The 22,437-nt window shown below is 40.9% G+C and overlaps 1 protein-coding gene across 3 annotated transcripts in view; it reads right to left on the bottom strand.

Annotated features, from left to right (window-relative positions):
- Positions 1-22,437, bottom strand: part of LOC144691796 (bromodomain and WD repeat-containing protein 1-like) — a 179,193-nt gene that overhangs the window by 47,343 nt on the left and 109,413 nt on the right. For 2 of the 3 annotated variants that reach the window (XM_078560282.1, XM_078560284.1), the window contains 7 exons: positions 18,191-18,258; positions 15,565-15,745; positions 14,552-14,668; positions 12,566-12,673; positions 10,692-10,828; positions 8,932-9,014; positions 6,607-6,718 (listed from right to left, as the gene is read on the bottom strand). In XM_078560282.1, the coding sequence (XP_078416408.1) occupies positions 6,607-6,718; positions 8,932-9,014; positions 10,692-10,828; positions 12,566-12,673; positions 14,552-14,668; positions 15,565-15,745; positions 18,191-18,258 (806 nt within the window). The remainder of the gene's footprint in view (positions 1-6,606; positions 6,719-8,931; positions 9,015-10,691; positions 10,829-12,565; positions 12,674-14,551; positions 14,669-15,564; positions 15,746-18,190; positions 18,259-22,437) is intronic. The other variant, XM_078560283.1, reaches the window with a different exon arrangement.

Here is a 22,437-nt window from a genome sequence, read left to right as displayed (position 1 = left end):
AAGGATAGAGTCACTACAATGTTCAATTGCGGAGGGATAAAAAAGGGAAGTTGGGTAGTAGGCAGTTTAGTGGAAACGGGGGTTAAGGAAGCAGGAGGTGGGTCTCATGAACAAGGTGAATTTGGAAAGCATATGAGAAGAGATGGGAGGAGCTAGAAATGCAGGTTCACGGCCAGGGCAAGAGAAAGCTAGGGAACAAAACAGCAGAGACAAATGGATAAATGGTTATAACCAAGGTGACAAAGTTCAAGATCCTCACTTATTTGGGATAGTGTTGAGAAGCCAGGGTTTAAGGAGCTAGTTAGTAGCAAAAGAAAAGAGCTGGAAGTCATAATTACACTTTAGGATAATCCTGCAGTATTGGCCAGTTTTGGCAGAGCACAACAAACCCAACAGCACTAGATATGCTCAAGCCAGATGTGACGATAGGTAGCTAAACTATCATACGCCAAGGTTATGCTCATCTGCATTCCATGGATGTCAGAGAGTCAAGATGGGACCATAATGGGGAAGGGGGGGGCGTAGGAGGAACAACTGAGGTGGGTGATCAGGAAAGTTTTGCTGTGGACAATGGCATAAAAAAATTAAAGTGAGGAAGGTTGAGCAAATCAACGGCTTCAGAGATTATGTGACCTGGTTTTTTTGGTCATATTAACCATATAAAAGCATAGTAGCACTACTCCTTGAAGCAAAACAACAATGAACAAATTTCAAAATTTACAGAAGACACAAAACTTGGAAGTATTGTGAACTGAGAGGAGGAAAGTGATAAGACTTCAAAACGTCATGCAAGCTGGTGGAATTGGTGAACATGTGGCAGGTGAAATTTAATGCAGAGAAACGTGAAACAACATATTTTGGTAGGAAGAACAAAGGGAGTGCAGGAGCAGAGAAACATGGAGTTATATTTGCACAAATCGTTGAAGGCGACAGGGCAGGTTGAGGAAGTGGTTATAAAGGCGTACAGGATCCTGGGCTTTATAAATAGAGTCATAGGTTCATCATAACTTTTTGCTTTTGCACTCTAATTAAAACATTGGTTCAGCCTCAATTGGAGTATTATGTTTAAGTCTGGACACCACACTTTGGGAAGAATGTGAAGGTTTTAGAAGGGATGCAGAAAGGATTCATGAAATTGGGTCCAGGGATGAGACACTTCAGTCAAAAGGATAGGCTGGAGAATTTGGGGTCACTCTCTTAGAGAATAGAACATTGAGCAAAAACCATGAGGACTTCAGACAGTAGATAGGAAAAAACTGTTCCCAGAGGTGGAAAGGTTGAGAATCAACCCGATTTAAGATGATTGGTAAAAGTAGTAATGGTGATGTTAGGGGCGGGATTTTCCAGCCTTGCACGCCAGCAGGAGCTTCCAGTCCTACTGAAGTCAATGGACTTGCAGCTTAGACCACCACACCAGGGCCAGAAACTCCCAGCCTACGTTTTTTTTGAAGAATGGGGAATTAAGGTCTGGAATGCACTGCCTCAGAGTGGAGAGACGGATTTAATTGCAGCTTTTAAAAGGGAATTGAATAGGCACTGGTGAGGAAGTAAATGCTGGGCTACAGGGAAGGGCAGGAGAGTGGGACTAGTAGAGTTGCTGTTGCAGATTCAATATGGGCACGACAGGCTGAATGGCCTCCTTTTTTGTAACCATTCAATGATTCTATAAATTTCTGACTATATCTATAACTCCTCTGCTTCTGAGCATTAAGTAGGTTTTTGACTAATTGTTATGCCCCTTCTGTTGGGTCGCTTTGCTCAGTGAACACAGTTGCACGCCTATCTACTGATGAGTGAGTTGGTAAACAAGATACTGCAGACGCGGAGACCAATGTAAGATGAAGCACATGCTGTTTATTAACACAAGTCACAGAGCACTAACATGTGTGCTTCTCAAACCAGACCCTATTCTAAACTACTAATTAACATTGTAGCCCACGCTACACAGCAATTGGGCAACACAGTCATGTGGTCAATCAGCTCACATTCTCTTAAAGGTGTATAGCACCTTGACCACATCCTCTCCCTTTACTCAAAAGTACAATTTACAATAGACAATATATCAACTACTTACAAATTAAGTCTCTCTGGAGGCTTCTTTAAACGTGTCGAACGTCGTGGCTCTATTATTTCGGATGGTTTATCTGAGGCCTCTCTCTCAGGAGTCATCTGTCCACCAGGCTCTCCTGTAGGAACCTGTAAGTTTGTTTCTTCGACTCTCAGGCTCAACGGATACTACCAGGCACTTCCAACCTAAGTGGAGTTCCTTCCACATGTGGTGTAGGCTGCAACAGGAATGCTTGGCGCATCCTTTCTTGTAGATCTGTTTCCCTTTTCCTGAAGTGATCTACGTGTCTCCTAATTATCTGACCTTCAACCGTTATGTGATAGGAAAGGGGTTCTGTCACTACCCTAACTTCAACTGATAGCCATTTGGGCCCATCGCCAAAGTTCTTTGTAAAGACTGTGTGTCCAATAGCGAAGTTTCTTTCACGACTGTGGTAATCATGTCCATTTTTCTGGGCCTCCAGACCTCTCTCTACCCTCCCCCATAAATTCAGCCTTATGTGACTCAAACATGTCCTAAGACATCTCTTCAGCAATAACTCTGCGGGGGCAATGCCGGTGGTCATGTGTGGTGTAGTCCTATATCTGGAGTAGGAAACGTAATTATCTAGTTGCAATAGAGTCTCCATCCAGATTTTTCATTCCGGACTTGAAGGTCTGGACTGCCTTCTCGGCCAAACCATTGGATGCAGGGTGGTATGGCGAGGTCTTAACATGTGTTATGCCATTGAGACTTGTAAATCTTTGGAATTCCCCGCTGGTGAATGCCGTTCCATTATCAGACACTATTATCTCTGGTAACCTGTGTATCACAAAACTCGGACACAATCTGTCTACGGTGGCAGCAGATGTGGGTGATCTCACCTCGTATACATCCATCCACTTAGGGTGAGCGTCTATAATCAAGAGGAACATTGTGCCCAATAAAGACCCCATATAGTCAATGTGGAAGCGGACCCATGGCCTTCTTGGCCATTCTCAGGGATGCAATGGAGCAGAAGGGGGCAATTTCTATGCCTGTTTGCAGTGTATGCAGCTCTTGACTAAGCTTTCAATTTCTGTATCCATCCTTGGCCACCATAGGTACCTGCGCACCAACATTTTCATTCTAAAGGTGCTGGGGTAAGCACTATGCATTTCAATCAATAATGGCTTTCCTCCTCTCAAAGGCACAATGACCCTAGCTCCCCTCAGCAAGATGCCATCCTGGCAGGTGGGTTCATATCTCCTATTAAAATAGGGCTTCATTTCATCTGACTTTGGCTCGTTAGACTATCCCTGTAAGACTTGTTCCCTTACATGATACAAAACTGGATCGCGGTCTGTCCACTCTCTTATTTGTTTGGCATGTGCTAGTGACGAATCCAGAAAGTTTAATAACAAGGCGAGCTTTTGAGGAATGGGAGCATTCACGTAGCTGTCTTTAGAGGTAATCGGCTCAGTGCGTCGGCATTTGCAATCTGGCTTCCCGACTGGTGGATAAAAGTATATTCATAAGCAGCTAGAATCAGTGCCCACCTTTGGATGCGTGCAGAGGCAATTGAGGGTATTGCATTATCTTCCCCTAAGAAGCCTAGTAGTGGCTTGTGGTCAGATACAATGGTAAAGTGGTGACCATAGATGTATTGGTGGAACTTGTTAATGCCAAATACGATGGATAAGCCTTCTTTCTCTATTTGTGAGTATCTTCATTCTGCATTACTGAGTGTTCTTGAGATGTAACCAATGGGCTGTTCGGAGCCATCTGCCATCCAGTGGGAGAGTACTGCCCCTACTCCATAAGGGGATGCATCGCAGGTCAAAATTAATTCTTTGGGTCGAAATGTACCAACAGGGCCGATGAATGTAGCAACTGCTTTACTGACATAAATGCCTGTTGTGGAGCTTGCCAAGTCCACCTGTGATTTATCTTGAGCAAACCGTATAATGAAGCCAGTATTGTGGACAAACTTGGAAGGAAATGGCCATAATAGTTAATCATTCCCGAAAAGGGATTGAGTTCTATGGTGTTTGTCAGTGCTGGCCTCACGAATAGCTCTCAACTTGTCTTCTACTGGGTGAAGGGCCTGGGAGTCAACCCTATGATCCAGGTAAACCACTTCTTTTGCTTGGAAGATCCATTTTTCTCTTTTCAAACGTACTACAGCTTGTGAGAAATGCTTCAATACCTCTTCCAGGTTAGCCAGGTGTTCTTCATCAGTTAGTCCTGTTACTAGGACATCAAGATAAACCACAACATGGGGCAAATCTTGAAGTAAATTTTCCATTGCCTGTTGGAAAATGGCACAAGCCAATGAGACTCCGAAAGGTAACCTGTGTTGATAGTCACAAAATCTCGAAAGGCCTTTCTTAGCTCAACCTGCTAGTAAGCGTGGCTCATGTCAAGTTTCATATATGCGGTTCCTCCTGCCAGCTTGGAGTACAATCCATCAATTTTCACTATCGGATGCCTGTCAAGTCTGGCCACTTTTTTAACAATCAACTTGTAGTCCCCACATATTCGCACACTCTGGTCAGGCATTAGTACTGGAACTATAGGTGCTACCCATTCAGAAAATTGTACAGGTTGTAAGACTCCCTACCTTTCCAGCGTGTCTAATTCGGCATCAACTTTTTCTCCCAATGCATAAGGCACTGGCCCCGCCTTCAAGAATCTGGGGGTTGCCCCAGGATCCACGTGGATTTTAGTTTGCAGTCCCTGAATCTTCCCAAGCTCTTCCCTGAAAACTGAGGCATTTTTCTGTAATAATTCTTGCAGGTCTTTCATTCTGAGTTGAAAAGTCTTGGTCCACTCCAACTTTATTTCCTTAAGCCAGTTCCGACCAAGTAGATTTGGACCCTCCCCTGCTACCACTATTAGGGATAAATTGACAGACTGATTTCCATACTGTACTGGAACCTTGCATATACCTCTTAGTCGTATGTCTTCACCAGTATACGTCTTCAATTTAGCATCTGAATTTTCCAGATTTAACGAGCGGTCTCCTTCATTCAGATATTTGAATTTGTGCTCCCCTAATGCTGTCATGGACGTCCCTGTATCCACCTCCATTCGGGCGGGTTTCCCATTAACTTTCACTGTCATGTAGATTGGCTCTGTTTTATCCATTTTTAAGTTGTGTAGTGAGTAAATATCTGACTGTGTTTCTTCTGGTTCCTCTATTATGTGGATTTCACAATTTCTACCTTTTTGCTTAAAGTTTTGTCTTAATCTGTCTTTACAATATTGCATAATGTGTCCATTATGATGGCAATAGAAACACTCGATTCTTTTAAATTGTCATTCGCTTGCCAGCTGTCTGGTTCCATTTCTGCCATTATTATTCTGGATTTTCTCTTGCTGGTCTGTTAATGGTGGCTGTTTCCTGCCTTTCCACAGAGTCCAGCGCTTCCGCGCCATTTTTAACTGGTGCTTCCCTCCCGACTCGAAGGGCAGCTCCATTTTGTGCTCCCTTGATTGCTTCTGAATCCCTGACTGCGCTCTCCATTGCAAGCGGCAACTCCAGCACCTTGCTGGAGTCTAAATTCGTTTCTGACAACAACCTTTTTTGAATGGCGCCTTCATTAATCCCACATACTAATCAGTCTCTTAACTTATCATTAATTGACGTCCCGCACTCTCAGTTGTTTTAAGGCTGCTACATAGCAAGTGACTCTTTCTCCAGGTGTGCCACACCTCGAATTAAATTTAAAACGCTGGGTTGTTACCGAGGATTTCGGCTGAAAGTGGCTCTTCTCAAGATTTACTAACTCATCAAAGTTCTTGAAATTTGGGGCGTTGGGTGCTGTTAGACTACCAATTAGGCTGTATGTTTTACTACCACACGTCAATAAGAGGACCATTCGCCTCTTCTCCTCTCCCAATATGTCAGTGGCCGAAAAGAGGCATTCAAAATAATGTGACCAGTCATCGGTGGTCTGATCAAATGGTTCAAAACGGCCAAACTGTGGCATACTGGGGGGAGATAACTCTGGCTACTATGATGAAGGCTGTACTTACAATCGCCTTGCAAGGTACAGCTGATTTACTTCTGTTTAATTTCCATGACTTTCTTTGATGTTGTCGACTGGTCGTATTTTGCCTCATTGCTAGTTGTAATGTTCCTTCTGTCAGGTCACTTTGCTCAACAAACACAGTTGCACGCCTGTCTACTGGTGAGTGAGTTGGTTAGCAAGATACTGCAGATGCAGAGACCAATGTAAGATGAAGCATATGCTGTTTATTAGCAAAAGTCAGAGCACTAACACATGTTTGCTTCTCAAACCAGGCCCTATTCTAAACTACTGATTAACATTGTAGCCCATGCTACACAACAATTGAGTAATACAGTCACGTGATCAATCTGCCCACATTCTCTTAAAGGTGTATTGCACTTCTGATTACCACACTAATCCTTAGTTCTTATTTTATCTGTGGCTTTTCCGTGCTGAGTTACAGAATCACACATTTTTTAGTCTCAATTAAATGTTTAAAAACAGAGAGCTGTACACCTAATAGAATCAGGCTTTAGGCTTCAGATACGGTTCCTCCCAACTTACCGAACAGTGTAACACTGGAAATTACTATCGGGATACATCGGCTGGAAGGGTTCTTGACTTAACGCTGTTCCAAACCACCAAACATCATCTATTATAGATCGAAATTTGTCACCTGTAGCAACAAAAAGAATATGAATGATAATTAATTATTTGAATGAAGTGATGAATACCCACATTCAGAAAGTGAGTCTGGGGAGTTAATAATTGAAAATAAGGAGATGGTGGATGAATTGAACAGGTTTTTTGCATTGGTCTTCACTCTAGAGGATACAAGTAACATCCCAGAAATGGCTGTAAGTCAGGAATTGCGGGGGGGAGGAACTCAAGAAAATTTTAATCATCAGGGAAGTGGTACTTGGCAAATTGTTGGAACTGCGGGTTGACAAGTCCCCGGGTCCTGATGGATTTCATCCTAGAGTCTTAAAAGAGGTGGCTAGTGAGATAGCTGATGTGTTAGTTTTAATTTTCCAAAATTCACTAGATTTGGGGGAGGCTCCATTAGATCGGAAAATAGCTAATATAACTCCTTTATTCAAAAAGTGGATGTGCTGTACTTAAGACATTTGACAAGGTGCCTCTTCAAAGGTTATTGTGGAAAATAAAACCTCAGTGTGGGGGTAACATATTGGCATGGATAGAAAATTGTTTCCTGTTAGCTAGCCAGAGGGTAGGCATAAATGGGTAATTTTCTGGTTGGCAGGATGTGACGAGTGGTGTGCCACAGGGATCAGTGCTGGAGCCTCAACTCTTTACAATTTATATAAATGATTTGGATGAAGAGGTCGAAGGTACAGCTGCTAAATTTGCTGATGACACAAACATGGGTAAGAAAGTAAATTGTGAAGAGGACATAAGGATGCTACAAATGATATAAATAGGTTAAGCGGGTGGGCAAAGTCCTGGCAAATGGAGTATAATGTGGGAAAATGTGAGGTTGTCCATTTTTGCAGGCCAAATAAAAAAAGCATTTTATCTAAATGGTGAGGGATTGCAGAGCTCTGGGATGCAGAGGGATCTGGGTGTCCTAATGCAAAAATTGCAAAATTTATGCAGGTGCAGCAAGTGATTAGCAAAGCTAATAGAATGTTATCACTTATTGCAAGGGGAATTGAATACAAGAGTAGGGAGGTTTTGCTTCAGTCATACAGGGCATTGGTGAGACCACATCTGGCGTACGGTGTACAGTATTGGTCTTCTTATTGGAAGCAGTTCAGAGAAGGTTTACAAGATTAATACCTGGAATGGGTGGGCAGACTTATGAGGAAAGGCTGGACAGGTGGGGCTGGTATCCGCTGGAGTTTAGAAGAATAAGAGGCAACTTGACAGAAACGTATAAGATCCTGAGGGGACTTGACTGGGTGGATGTGGAAAGGATGCTTCCTCTTGTGGAAGAATCTAGATCGAGGGGCCACTGTTTAAAAATACAATACACACATTTAAGACAGAGGTAAGGAAATTTTTTTCTCTCAGAGGGTTGAGACACTTTGGAACTCTCTTCCTCAAAAGGTGGTTGAGGCAGAGTCTTTGAATATCTCTAAGGCAGAAGTAGATAGATTCTTAATAGGCAGGGGGGTGAAGGGTTATCAGGGACAGGCAGGAATGTGAAGTTGAGGTTAAAATTAGATCAGCCATCATATTATTGAATGGTGGAGCAGGCTCGAGGGGCCCAGTGGCCTACTCCTGCTCCTAATTCCTGTGTTTATATATAAGAGGAGCTATAGCTGAAATTTGAGCTATGTTTATTAGAAGGGGAACAGTATGTATTGGAGAGGACATTCTTTTTTTTCCCCCAAAACCTTCAGTTTGATCATCCTCAAGATACAAGTACTGAGCCCAAACAAAGCTGCTAAAACCTATTTCTCACAAATTGTACTCTGTGCGCCATTTAACTATATTATAACCATTATGTTGTAATTTCCACCCTTTGTATCACAACGCCCACACTTGCACAGCAACCCATAAATTTCAAGGTTAAAAATCAAAGTAGTATTGTACAACAGCATTCACGAAATATGAATGCATTGTGGGTCCATTGAACTAATAGAACATGGCCACAATTGTGATGTTGTAGTGAAGAACCAAGCTGAGGGGTAGTAATTCAAAGGAAGGACTTTCTGGAAGTTGATTACATCATTTGTGAAAGTTATGGAGATGATCTCAAGCCCATCTTCCACCTTAACTATCCTGTGTAAGGTGACCTCAGAACAATAGAAATAAAAAAAATCCAGACTTAAATGTTTCTAAATATATATGGCAGAATTCTAAAATCAGTTTCTTTTAGAAATAGTAGGTTTAAACTAGGAAACAGAATTCATTTAAACTTACTAGCTTTCCAATTCCTTTCCCTTGCTTCATCATAAAACTGACGTAGTACAAGGAAATCAATCACATCAGGCATGTCATGATACCTGAAACACAGAACATCATCATTCTAATTTCCCTTAAAAAAATTAACAATTAAGGGTTGATAGTAGGTAACTGTCCTTAATTATGCACCAGAGAGTTGGTGTGGATAGTGCTTAATTAAGATTGGGGTAAGCAGGGCACAGTGAAAAGTGCTTTGCTCTACTTGATTGGATTTGAAAAATGAATACATAAATAAAAGTTTAAATAGATAGCTCCATTCCAAATAATTTTTAATAAGTTACAAACATCTTTAATTTCTATTCCAGCAGAAGTATATACAGAGGATCATTAAAACTTGCAGAAGTAGACATTACATGTAGATAACATATTGATGAAATATTACATCTGGAACATCAACCTGGAAATCGGTGAGGTTACCAACACTCAATCAATCAGACGGCAGCTTTCGGGGTCCACATGTGTTCAGTTTAGCACAGAAATCAAGCTGTCTGATTTCCCCTGCTTCTCCACAAGCTTTGCTGCACTGGTAGGTCACTGAGAGCCATAGCATTAAACCACATGAAGGGAGTGAGGTTGCAATGCTGAATCACTAGGTTACAACTAAACATTCCAGCAAAAGTTAAACCTTGCCCATTCAAGTCTAATTGAATTTTTAATGCAGTGATAAGTCTTAATTACTACCAAAAAACCTCTAGCACTGAAAATTTACTTCTACAAATGTTGATTGCCATTCCTTCAGATATTAATTATTGGAGGTTTTTTTTAAAAATGCCATTACTTTTCTTTTTCTAAACCCGATCTCATTTTCCCTTCTTCAGTTTACTTTCTGTACATGATTAGACATTGAATTAAATAGTCTAACTTACACTTTCTGGTATAGGCTAAGCAGGGCTGCAGAACTCCCACTTTTTGTGTGCTACAAGTGGCCTTAAGATTCCAAAGTGTTGACAGAACAGTGCATATTTTTGACTCAGAGTGCCAGGTGTCATCTTAGTAAAGGAATTAGCAGGTACACACAACCACCAGAAGTACACAGAGCTGACAGATTATGTGCAGCGCTGATGTTATGCCAATGTTGCCATTTTGAAGCTCCTCACACCAATTGACATCATCTCAACCTTGCGCAGCTAAACATGCATTAAGCAACATGAAGAACCACCCCCACACCTTCAACCACTGTCCCACCCCTAACCAGCACTATTTAAAGGAGTCATAACTACTTACAGGTCAGTTGCCGTTTGATTTATTCTGGCTGTTAAAGCTTCACATATTTTTAGTGCTTTCTGTAGCTGTTTCAAGTTTCATAACTCTATAGGGAGTGGTGGGCAAAGGTTTGTACATGAAGCGAGGTCACAGCTTGCCCGTGACTGAATGGCAGAACAGGCTCGAAGACTAAATGGTCTACTCCTATTCTTAAGTTTCTATATCATGTGTGTAGATTTTAAATGTGTAAAGAGAATAAGTGCTACATTTTCTCATTCTTTTTGTCAAAGCAGTTGACATATGAAACTCAACATATGAATGGTGCACATTGCAGAAGAAGAAGTAAGGAAAGGAAATGATAGTCAAAATAAGATACAAAACAAAAGATAATTCCACAAGTTCCTGAAGATCAGTTCTCAAAAGTGAATTTGCAGTCATGTTCTTAATTTCTAAAATCAAGTTCATATGTATAATTTTGTTAAACTAAAACACAATTAACCAAAAACATTAAATACCAGTGAACGCACTTCAGAGAAAATGACTTATCCATAATTTTGCCTGTATCCTGGTCTATGAAGGCAAGTTTTAGGCAGCATAGTGTAGGAGGTCCAACTTCATATTTTAGTCCAATAATTTTTAAAAATTCTTGATCCTGTATAAAACAGAAATAAGTTCAAAAATCTCCCAGGTTTGATGAATAAAGTTCCAAATAATTCCTGACGGTAGAAAATTATGGATTCAACATATTCAATACTCGCTATCTAAAATGCTTAGCTAGTTAATAGTCTAATAATATTACACAGACATTTCTATCATTAGTAAAAACATAACTCATAACATAACCCTTCAGGTTTAGCAACATTGAACAAATATAGGAAAGGAGTAAAGCATATGACAATTACAAATGATGGCTCCCTCTAATGGTCTAATGAGTAAGCACGCCATTAAATCAAACAGAGAAGAGCTCAGATTTCATTTCCATTCTCTGTTGAGCGCATAATTTCAGCATTTGGGGGCGGAAAAAGAGAAAAAAAGGATTCCTATGATTGACTTCCTATCCAACAACCTATTATGAAAGCTATGCACAGGGATATCGGGTGAAAACTGAAATGCAAGTATATTGATATAGGTCTTTGCTCACACAAGAATGGTTATACGGGTAGAATGACTGCCAAAAGTGCACCCCAGTTGGCACCTTCAGTTATGAAAATTAAAACAAAAACACAATAGTATAAATAAATACCACAAACTTAAAGAAAAATTGCACATAACTGCTGTCCGTAAAATGTTATCCTGACTTGGCAATGGTAATGAAATATCCACTTTCAAAAAACTGATATATTTAATATATTTTAGCATCTAAATACTGTACAGCTATATACGCACAGTACCACTGTTATTTAGAATTTAACTACTGAAACTCCTCTATTTAGGTCACTCATATACTCTGTCAACACAAAAGACTGCAAAAGAAGGTTGCCCAAGGGTCATCTGACTCCTTGTGGATTGAAACCACTCCAGTCTCAAGGGGGAACAAAAGGAACATTTCAGACTGATGTTGACTCAATGCCCATTCCTGAAACTAATCCAAAAGGGTATTAACAAATTGAATATTCAAATACTAAGACACTCCTGTCTCAAACTCAAGGTCTGAAAACCACAACACAAGATGTAATCAACCCAACTATCCACCTTATTTGGAAAAGAATTTTGAACTTGCAGGAGGTCACATGATGAGACAGTCATGTTTCCTCTATGCTTTTAAATCAGCTAAAAGCTGCTTGCAGACAGAGTTGTATAGAAACCCATCAAACTAGCTACAAATCATCCAAGCAGCCAAGGTAATAAACAGCAATGCCTTGAAAGTGGAAGATCCTAGAAGAGAGCGAAGGACTTTCCAACCTGTTCCAGTTAAGTTCGCCTGAGATCCAACTTCCTGGAAATTAGACTAGAAGACACCTCAGCTTACTGAGAATCCTTTGCTTTACCAGACCTTCACTTCAACGAAAGCATCAACTTCATCCAAGAAACTATAGGCCTGCTACGAAACAGACTGAGATATTTATGAACTGTAATAGTACATTACTTTCACCTTGTCTAATATTTGTGTGTGAGACAGTGTGTGTTAGACAAGTAAGTGAAATGTTACATCAAATTCGGGGTAAATGTGTAATAATAAATAACCTCCTTTATTTTAAGCTTGCTTATTTAATTGGAATTATTAGAATTATTTAATTGGGGCACAATCTGAGAGTAAGAAAACACATTCCTCTTCCATACAAGCATACGGATCACGAGGAGAAAACGGAAATACAGAAATTCTGCCCATGAAAATTCTTAAATGAATTCTTCAGGTCAAATTTTAGTTCCGCAAGTTCACCAGTCTTACCCTAAGTTCCAGTTTATGCCATGGCTGCTTGCGTAAGCTAATGGTGTATATTTTTGCTTTTTTGACAGCTTCAACATAGGCTTCATGGCCTTGACGAAAGTAGACAACCTGTTGAAACAAATTCTTCTCAGGAAAGTATGGCATATTTTAAGCATTACTTGCAATGGTCCAAAGTGAATAATTTTAAATGTGTTTGAGTGAGAAATACATTGTCATTCCCCAGTATGTTCTGAACTTTCAAACTAATTTTTATATTTTAAAACTGACCACATCGTTTTTCTGAGAATGAATAGTGAACATATCATTGGTTTTAATCATACTTTATTGTGCTAGCTGAAGCATAGAATAGAAGATCAGGGAGGTTATGCTAGAACTGTTCAAAATACTAGTTAGGCCACAGCAGGAATACCGGATACAGTTCTGCTCACTATATTATAGGAAGTATGTGATCGCATTAGGGAGGATGCAGAGGAAATTTACAAGGATGTTGCCAGAAACTCAGCTATAAGGAAAGACTTGATAAGATAGGGTTGTTTTCTGTGGAACAGAGAAAGCAGAGGGATTAAATTGAGGTGCATAAAATTATAATAGGGTGGATAGGAAAGGTTTATTTCCCTTAGCAGAGAGGTCAATAACTAGGGGACAGATGTTTAAAAGTAACTGGTAGAAGGATTGAGCAGAGTTGAGAATTTCTTCACCCAGAGTGGCAGGGGTCTGGAACTCACTATCTGAAAGGATGGTAGAGGCAGAAACCCTCATCCACATTTAAGTACTGGACATGCACTTGAAGTGCTATAACCTAAAAGGCTATGGACCAAGAGCTGAAAAATGGGATTAAAATGGATAACTAATTTTCCAGCCAGCACAGACACAGTGGGCCGAAAAGTCTCTTTCTGTGCTGTAAGTTTCTATGATTTTATAATCTATTAAAGCAATGAAACACTTACACAGTGAGATCATAATTGACATTAACACAAATGACAAAGAATGCCCCCCATACAGTTTGAAAACAACACTAAGGAGCGTATGCACAATTAGCGAGGGGGAGGCAATGACACAGTGGTATTGTCATGGGGCTAGTATTCCAGTGACCCAGGGTAATGCTCTGGGGACCCAGGTTTGAATCCCACCATGGCAGATGGTGAAGCCTGAATTCAATAAAAATCTGGAATTAGAACCACATCTGGTTCACTAATGTCCTTCCTCTAAGAAGGAAATCTGTTGGCCTACCCAGACCCACAGCAATGTGGTCGGCTCTTAAATGTCCTCTGAACAAGGGCAATAAATGCTGGCCTGGCCGGTGACATCCACATGAGCGAACATAAGAAAATGGTAGGAATATAGAAAGAAATGTTGAAGTATTCTACAGACATAAATAAGAAAAGGAAAGTCAGGGTATGGATAGGGCACAAGATAAATTCACAGCTAATGACAGTGAAATGGCAGAAATAGTAAATAACTTTAATTCAGTATTTACCAGGGTGAATGACCTCGTGGACATGACATTTGAAAAGATCAAGTAAGATAAAAGGATATTTAAGATAGACAGAGGGAAGATAATTGATAAACAAATCAAACTTACAGGATAAAACTCCTGGTCTGGATAGATTACAATCATGCACATTGAAAAGTTAGGGAAAAGATAGCAGAGGCACTATTACACACATGTATATAAAAATTCATTAGAACAGGAAATAGTGTCATAGGAAGTAATAGAAAGGCTCGATAAGGGTAATCAATATATTTGGATTTCCAAAAAGCCTTTGATAAAGTTCCATACTAGATTCACCACTAAGGATCATGGATGTGACGGACCTTCAGCTCCAGGCAGCAAGTTTTAATTATCTTGTGTAACCAAATAGAATCTCCACAAAATTCCCTTATTTACATCTTTGGTCATTTCCTGATGTGTAAATTTAGTGGTCTCATGGCATCAAAAGAATTTCAGCTGTATTATCATTTGCAACTGGATGCCAGTTTTCTTACCTCATCACCCATCTGTGGAACATAAGGTGACCTGCGCGGTACAGTATCTGTGATCCACTTTGGTGGATGCCATTCCTCTAAAATTGCACCTTCTCCAGTTGGCACAGGATTTGGTCTCTGCATTGCGAGGAGGAAAACAAAACTATGTAATCACAGACACACACCATTGTACACAGAACTATTCTCTCCCCAACTTAAAAATGTTTATATGCTGAAAACTAGAGTTTCTTAGCACCAATTATAACATATTATATATTGGTGTGACATTGCAAGTTGGGACCTTGTACAGTTATTAACAGATATTGGATTTAGATGAGCAAAATAAATGATCCAATTTAAAGACCTCATTAGTGCCAGCCATCTTCATTTTAGTTCTTTTCAACGCAGGAAGCACTCTTGTTTCTCCCATTCCACCCAAATAGTCTCATTCAGATGAGAGGATAAGACAATCTGAGCAAATTTTACCAAGAATTGCAATATTGTAATAAAAAGAGAGAATGCTGAAAATACCCAGCAGACCTGGCAGCATCTGGACAGAGGGAATCAGAGCTACGTATCAGGTTGATAACCCTTCAACAGAACCCTTTGCCTCACTCAACAGAGTCACTGACCTGAAACCCGAACACTATTTCTCTCTCCACAGATGCAGCCAGACCTGAGTATTTACAACATTTTCTGTTTTAAATTCAGATTTCCAGCAGCTGCAGTACTATATTCTTATAGCAATACTGTAGCTCTGTGTTCAGATGAATGTGAACTAATCCAAAAAATTTCAATCTCCTAAAGGAAATTCCATGGGGTGGATGCACATAGGATCTTCAACCATGTTTGGTTTATTTGTCATGCAAAATCTTAGCAAGTGTCAGGCAGCTATGTGACTGCAGGAAATATCAGTCAAAAAACAGAACCCTACCCTGGTTTGCATGGCTCAGTACAAAAGTAGCAAGTACACCAATTCACTAAATTACCTGGGGAGTTTTTTTTTGAAAAGCCTACTTAAAAGTTATGACTACCTTTCGTGGTCTTCCTTTGGGTTTCTTTAGCTTTTGATTCCACAGTTCTTTAACTTTATCATCTTGTTCATCTTCTGAGCTGCTCACTAGGCGTGGGGCTCGCTGTCTGGTTGGTCTTTTGGGTGGCTGAAGATTAATTCCTGCATTTGCTGTCCAATCTGAATACTCACTCGAAGAATCACTGAAGGGAAACAAGAGCCAGTTCAACTTCCATCCATGTCCAGTGTAGAAGATATATGCCATTAATATATTTTAAAACAAGTCAAAGTAATTTGAATATATTTCTACAATTTTTCTCTAGAACTTAAAAAAGACTGGCTACTTCATAGTATCTTCTTTGTTTCTTTAATATTATATATCTTCCAAACTTCCCAGGAGCAGAGGCCAGTTTTGTGTGTTCTGGATAAACCATGTAATAGATATATGAACATAGAAATATAGTCACAATGTTGCAGATAGATGGTACTCGCACACTCTATAAAGCCTCAAGGTCTGCACCATTCTGATTGACCTGAAAATGATCACTGGACAATAAGCTCACCACAAAAACAAGCCTTTAAGTTTGAGGGACAGTTGGGTCAGTGGGTGGAATACTGTTATGTGGGGAATGCACATCTTTTGAAGAATAAGGTTTGCAATACTAAGCAAGCTATCTTTCACATTGCTTACAAACACACACATCTCAAAATGTATCAGTGATCAGGATGAAGTACCATCTACAAGTCCACAGATGGCAAATATCAGAACCCTTAAGGAGAAGTAAAGATTAAAAGCAGATCTTGATGAGATATGGGAATGAGCCCCCACATTGGACAAATGTAATTTAATATTGACAAATATAGGTAAGGATAATGCCAAGCATGTACATGTCACGTTGGGCCCTAAATTAAAATCTGTTAAAAGGAATATAGACCTGGCTGCTTTTTGGATGAGACATTAAACAGAGACCCTCTCAGGTGGACATAAAAGACCTCATGGCACTATTTCAGAGAAGAACAAAGGGGTATATCCTGGTCAATATTTCTCTCCCAATCAACACCACAAAAAAACAGATTTGCTGATCACTATTGAATTCCCATTTGTGGGAGCTTGCTGTGTGCAAGTTCACTGCCATGTTTCATTTACCACAATGATTACGCTTTAAAGGTACTACACTGGCTGTAAAGCACTTTGGGACATTGTGATCACAGAAAGCACTATATGCATGAAAGGCTTTATGTTTTGTTATGGTATTCAAGTCTCTAAAGGTCTATAACCAATGCAAAGAGACTTAAGCGAGGACAAACAGGGTATTAAGATTTATAGACAACACAACACACTATAAAACTAAGAGCACCACGGTGCCCTAGTACAAGGCCTTAATTAGGTCCCATAGAATGTTGTGCTCAGCTCTAATCCCCTCATGTGGTGATTGAAATAGAGATTTTGGAAGAGGCTCAGAGGAAGCCACTGGACTAATACCCCTAGTTGAAAAATCTTTTACTATCGCAAGGTGATAGGGACGAGGCACAAAAAGGCTCAATTTTGAGCAAATACCTGGCTGTAAAATCCCATATATCTTAATACAACATTGACTATTTAAAAATAACCAATATTTAAAAGTAGGATATTTCTTACATCTGAAAACCCTCATTCTTCTCAGTTACCAAAACTTCATACCCAAAACTTGAAATTTTTCAACTGGACAAAATGCATGCTGAAATATTATTTGTTTGTGTTGATCAGTCTGACGCAACAGAACAGCTTGCTGCATGGTCATGACAGCAGAATTCAAGTAAAAACAATATTTTGAAATGCAACAACCCCAGAGTTACAGTACCATTTTCTGAGCTGTCCTCCCATTTTCCTCCCGCTATAAACTTCGGTTCATCTTAAACACTGCTGCCCATGTCCTAATTTGCACAAAATCCATCACCCCTGTGCTCAGTGGCATGCACTCTCTCCCAGCCTGGCAGCACTTCAATTTTAAAATTCTCATCCTTGTTTTCAAATCGCTCCACAGCCTTGCCCCTCACTAACCTTAACCAGCACTATAATTCTTTGAGATCTCTGCACTACACCAATTCTGCCCACTTGTGCATCCCCAAGTTTCATTGCTCCACCATAGGCGGCTGTGCCTTCAGCTGTCTAGGTCCTAAACTCTGGAATTCCCTCCCTAATCCTCTCTGGCTCTTATCCTCCTTTAAGGCAATCCTTGCAAGCTATCTCTGGCTAAACATTTGGTCATATGTCGTAACATCTCTGTAGGTGGCTTAGTGTAAGTTTTGTTGATAACACTCCTATTGAAGCACATTGATAAGTTTAACTACGTTACAGGTGCAACATAAATGCACCTTGTGGCAGCACCAAATGCTCACATGCAGCAGCACATATACACAAATTACCAGGATGAAGTTTCACGATACATTTTTCCTTGTGGTAATATTGCAGGGCACTCTTGATTCCAAGTGCCAATCCTGAAAGTTTTGAGGCAATATTTGAACAGTACTAAGTCCTTTTGTCAACACCAATCTGTGTCTGCATCTAAAATGGCAAATGCAACTTAAAAAATAAAGTCTGTACATTACAGCTTAAATACCCAAGATTAAATGAATAAAAATATATAGTGAATTGTTTGCCATATTACCTTGAGCTGTTAGATTCACTCCGCCATTCCTCTGAAGAGCCTCCACTGCCCTCTGCTGAATTACTTTCCTATATTTAAAGAGACACATTGATAAATATTGCTTCATAATCTCGCTGTAAATTGGAACAACTGAAATACATTGCTCAAGTTCTTCCCTTCCTAGTCTTGCACCTCCAAATGAGATGTCAAGTTATAACAGACCCAACTTCCTCTCCTTGTCTGCTACCTGCAAACAACATAAGCAGTTGCACTGCCTTACTTAATGGCTGTTAAGCTTTTGTCCTCACCAGATCTTGGAAAATCTCTTACCTTGGTCAAACCCAATGGGATAACAACCAGTTTCACGAACTAAAATCCAAGGATCACAGCTTTAGCACAGGTGACTCATGACTGGCCTGAGTTATCATATCACTTTAAGGCAATATGCACATGATGTACATGTGACAGAGGAACCAGGATATAAAGCAGCATGTGACCAGCAATCAGCTAGTGCAGTTGTGGTTGCAGCTGTTGGTGTGACTGATGGGGGTTGCTGAATTCCTACAGTACACCTGTTTGTTGAGCAATCCTACATATAATGTAAGTAGTCTTCAAATAAATCGAACCCACTTGTAGTTTACCAATCCTCTGTGGGTGATTGGTGAGTTTGTGTAAAGAAGCCAAAAACACAACCTGGGGGCAATGGTGAGTGTTTAAAGACCACAGGAGGAGCCACAGACAAGATTCAGTGCAAGTACAGAGGCTGTATTTGCACTGAAACCCCAGGAGGCAGAGTCCACCTACAAACAGAACTTTGCAGAACGAGTGCCTGATTTATGGGAAAGCTGGATCAATGGTGAAAGGGAGCAACAAGTTGGTTCAGGTTCACGCTGTGCAGTCAGGTTTGAATTGGGCAGAAAAGGTGCAGGCCACTGAGATGTCATCAGGTGACATTCCCACGCAAAGGACAAAGAACCTGCAAAAAGGGAAAATAGCATCACAGGGTTGTGTGGCAAAAACCTGAACAGTGACAGCAGTCAAAGATAAGATAATAACAAAAGGGAAGAAAATAATAGCCTCTCCACAAAGTACAGGTTACAATTTCCCTATAAGTCAGGAGCGCCTGTAAAAGATAGGGAACAGCAGAATGATCACCAAATGCCCCAGCATGAATTGGAAGGCCACAGATGTCCTTTCTAAATTTAGGCTTTTTAAAGAAAGGATGAAACCATTTAGATTTATCCATCACCGAACCAGATAAACAAGCGCTGAAAATAAACATAGCCATTGGAAATGGCAGGGGGAACACAGAGTCAAAACTCATGGCCTGTCTGAGGAAGATCAACTTCATGTAAAGGTAAATTTCAGAATACACCACTTGGAGCTGAAGGCACTACAGACAACAGCCACAAGAATCAATCGATCAGTTTGGCAACAGGTTACTGTGATAAGGGCAAGGTCTGCAATATTTCAGAAGCTGAGTTTGCTGAACACATAATGGAGTTAATCATGGCTTCAATACCAATTGAAGCCTTACAAAAAGACTTCTCGGAGAAAAAAGGTCACAATGTTGATACACTGCTAAAAGATGGCAGAAAATATGAAGAATGTGTGGCTGGACAACGACACCTGAAAGCACTGGGTGCAGCTACCAGTATTGGCACGGTAGCCAGGACGCAGAAAGCACGCAAGCTCTGTGGGGTGCTGTCTCCTGCAGGGGGACGTAGTGGTATTGTCACTGGACTGGTAATCCAAGCAGGGTAATGCTCTGGGGACCCAGGTTCAAATCCCACCACGGCAGAAATCTGGAGTCCAATGATGACCATGAAACCATTGTCATAAAAACCCATCTGGTTCACTAATGTTCTTTAGAGAAGAAAATCCGCTGTCCTCCAGATCCAGAATTGCCCTCTGAAATGGCCTAGCAAGTCCTGTCTTCACATTGACCATACCCTCCATCATGTTGTGTGGCACTACTACCGTACTATGGATCCAGCAACTCAAGACTGATGGGTCACTGTAGCAGCAGAATTGTACTCGAGCTCATGGCCTGACATATCCCCCACTCTACCATTACCACCAAGCCAGGCCAGGGGATCAACCCTGGTGCATTGAAGAGGGGCATGCCAGGAGCAGCACCAGGCATACCTAAGCACAGGACTACTTGTGTGTCAAACAAGCAAGTGATAGACAGAGCTAAGTGATTCCACAACCAATTGATCAGATCGAAGCTCCGCAGTCCTGCCACATTCAGCCATGAATTGGTGGTGGACAATTAAACAACTCACTGGAGGAGGAGGCTCCACAAATATCCCCATCCTCAGCACATCAGTGCAAAAGATAAGGCATTCGCAACAATCTTCAGCCAGAAATGTCAAGTGAGTGATCCACTGGAGCACCCCAGCATCACCTTCAGCCAATTCAATTCAGTCCACATGATATTGAGAAACGGCTGAATGAACTGGATACTGCAAAGACTATGAGCCCTGACAATATTCTGGCAATAGTACTGACAATTTATGCCCCAGAACTTGCTGCGCCCCTAGCCAAGCTGTTCCAGTACAACTACTACAACACCGGCATTTACCTGGCAATGTGAAAAATTGCCCAGATATGTCCTGTGCACAAAAAGCAGGACAAATCCAACCCGACCAATTAGCATCCCATCAGTCTTCTCTCAATCATCAGCAAAGCGATGGAAGGGGTCATCAACAGTGCTTTCAAGCAACACTTGAATCTTCCATCTTCAGCTGCTTCAATGCCCTTCCTTCCATCACAAGGTCAGAAGTGGGAATGTTCGCTGATGACTGCACAATGTTCAGCACCATTCACAACTCTTCAGATACTGAAGCAGTCCATGTCCAAATGCAACAATATCCAGGCTTGGGCTGACAAGTGGCAAGTAAATTTCGCACCATACAAGTGCCAAGCAATGACCATCTCCAACAAGAGAGAATCTGACCATCCTCCCTTGACATTCAATGGCATTACCATCGCTGAATCTCCTGCCATCAACAGTCTGGGGGTTACAATTGACCAAAAACTGAACTAGCCATATAAATACTGTGGCTACAAGAGCAGGTCAGAGGCTAGGAGTCCTGCGGCGAGTAACTCACCTCCTGACTCCTCAAGGCCTGTCCACCATTTACAAGGCACAAGTCAGGTGTGTGATGGAATACTCTCCTGCCTGGATGAGTGCAGCTCCAACAACACCCAAGCTTCACACCATCCAGAACAAAGCAGCCCACTTGATTGGCTCCTCTTCCAGAAACACTCACTCCTCTCACCACCGACAACCTTGCCAAGCCATCACCTGCTTAAATACTTAGGAATACAGGAGAAACTTCTCGAAAAAACAAGGGAGAATGAAGACAGCACACAACCAACTTGCAGTTGTGGAACTACCTAGTCTGTGCATTGGACAAAGTTCAGATCATACATCCTGCGCAGGAAACCTGGTCACCCATGAACATATCTAAAGTGTGTCGTGAGCCTAGATCTTATAAGGTTAGAACACCAAATGAGGCAACGTTCAGGTAAAACAGAGGCCAGCTAAGGGAATTGTTCAACTGTATAACACCCAGCACTCCACTACATCTAGAACACATCCAAATATGAACTCTGTGAAATTGTGGAAGACCGCCATGTAAACAATCAACACTCTGATAACACACCGGACACCAATGCACCCACAAGTCGAGTGATCTAAAGCAATAAGTCTAGATCTCAGGAAATTTAGACCGTCATAAGTTCTGGTAAGCCACCTACAAAATTATAAAGATTTTTAAAATCTTAAATGATGAACAGCAATCGATCTTTTGTGTAAATAGTTTTCACAACCATCCTGTAATATATAAATATATACATATATATGTTACCTTTGGGGGAAAAAAGAGGGATGTTGCAGTATCGCTTTGAGAATATGTAAATGATGTACACATGCCAGAGGATGTAAAGCAACATGTGACCAGCAGTCAGTTAGTGCAGTTGTGGTTGCAGCTGTTGCCGTGATTAATGGTGGTTGCCGAATCTCTAGAATAGAACGGCTTGTTGAGCTATCCTGTAACATGTCCTGTAGCCTTCAAATAAATTGAACCCACTTACCGTTTACTGATTGTGTGTGGGTGATTGGTGAGTTTGTGTAAAGAAGTCAGAAATGCAACAGCCTGATTGTGCACTGAGACTTCCTGTTGCCTTGTCTCATGCTTTATGCAGCCAAAACCCATTATTCCAGGAGGGGATGGATGTTAAGTTGCCTTTCACCACAA

Source organism: Cetorhinus maximus, chromosome 16, assembly GCF_964194155.1.
Source record: "Cetorhinus maximus chromosome 16, sCetMax3.hap1.1, whole genome shotgun sequence".
NCBI classification, from domain to species: domain Eukaryota; kingdom Metazoa; phylum Chordata; class Chondrichthyes; order Lamniformes; family Cetorhinidae; genus Cetorhinus; species Cetorhinus maximus.
Note: the sequence above shows the minus strand (reverse complement) of the source record. Positions and strands in the feature narration are given on the sequence as shown.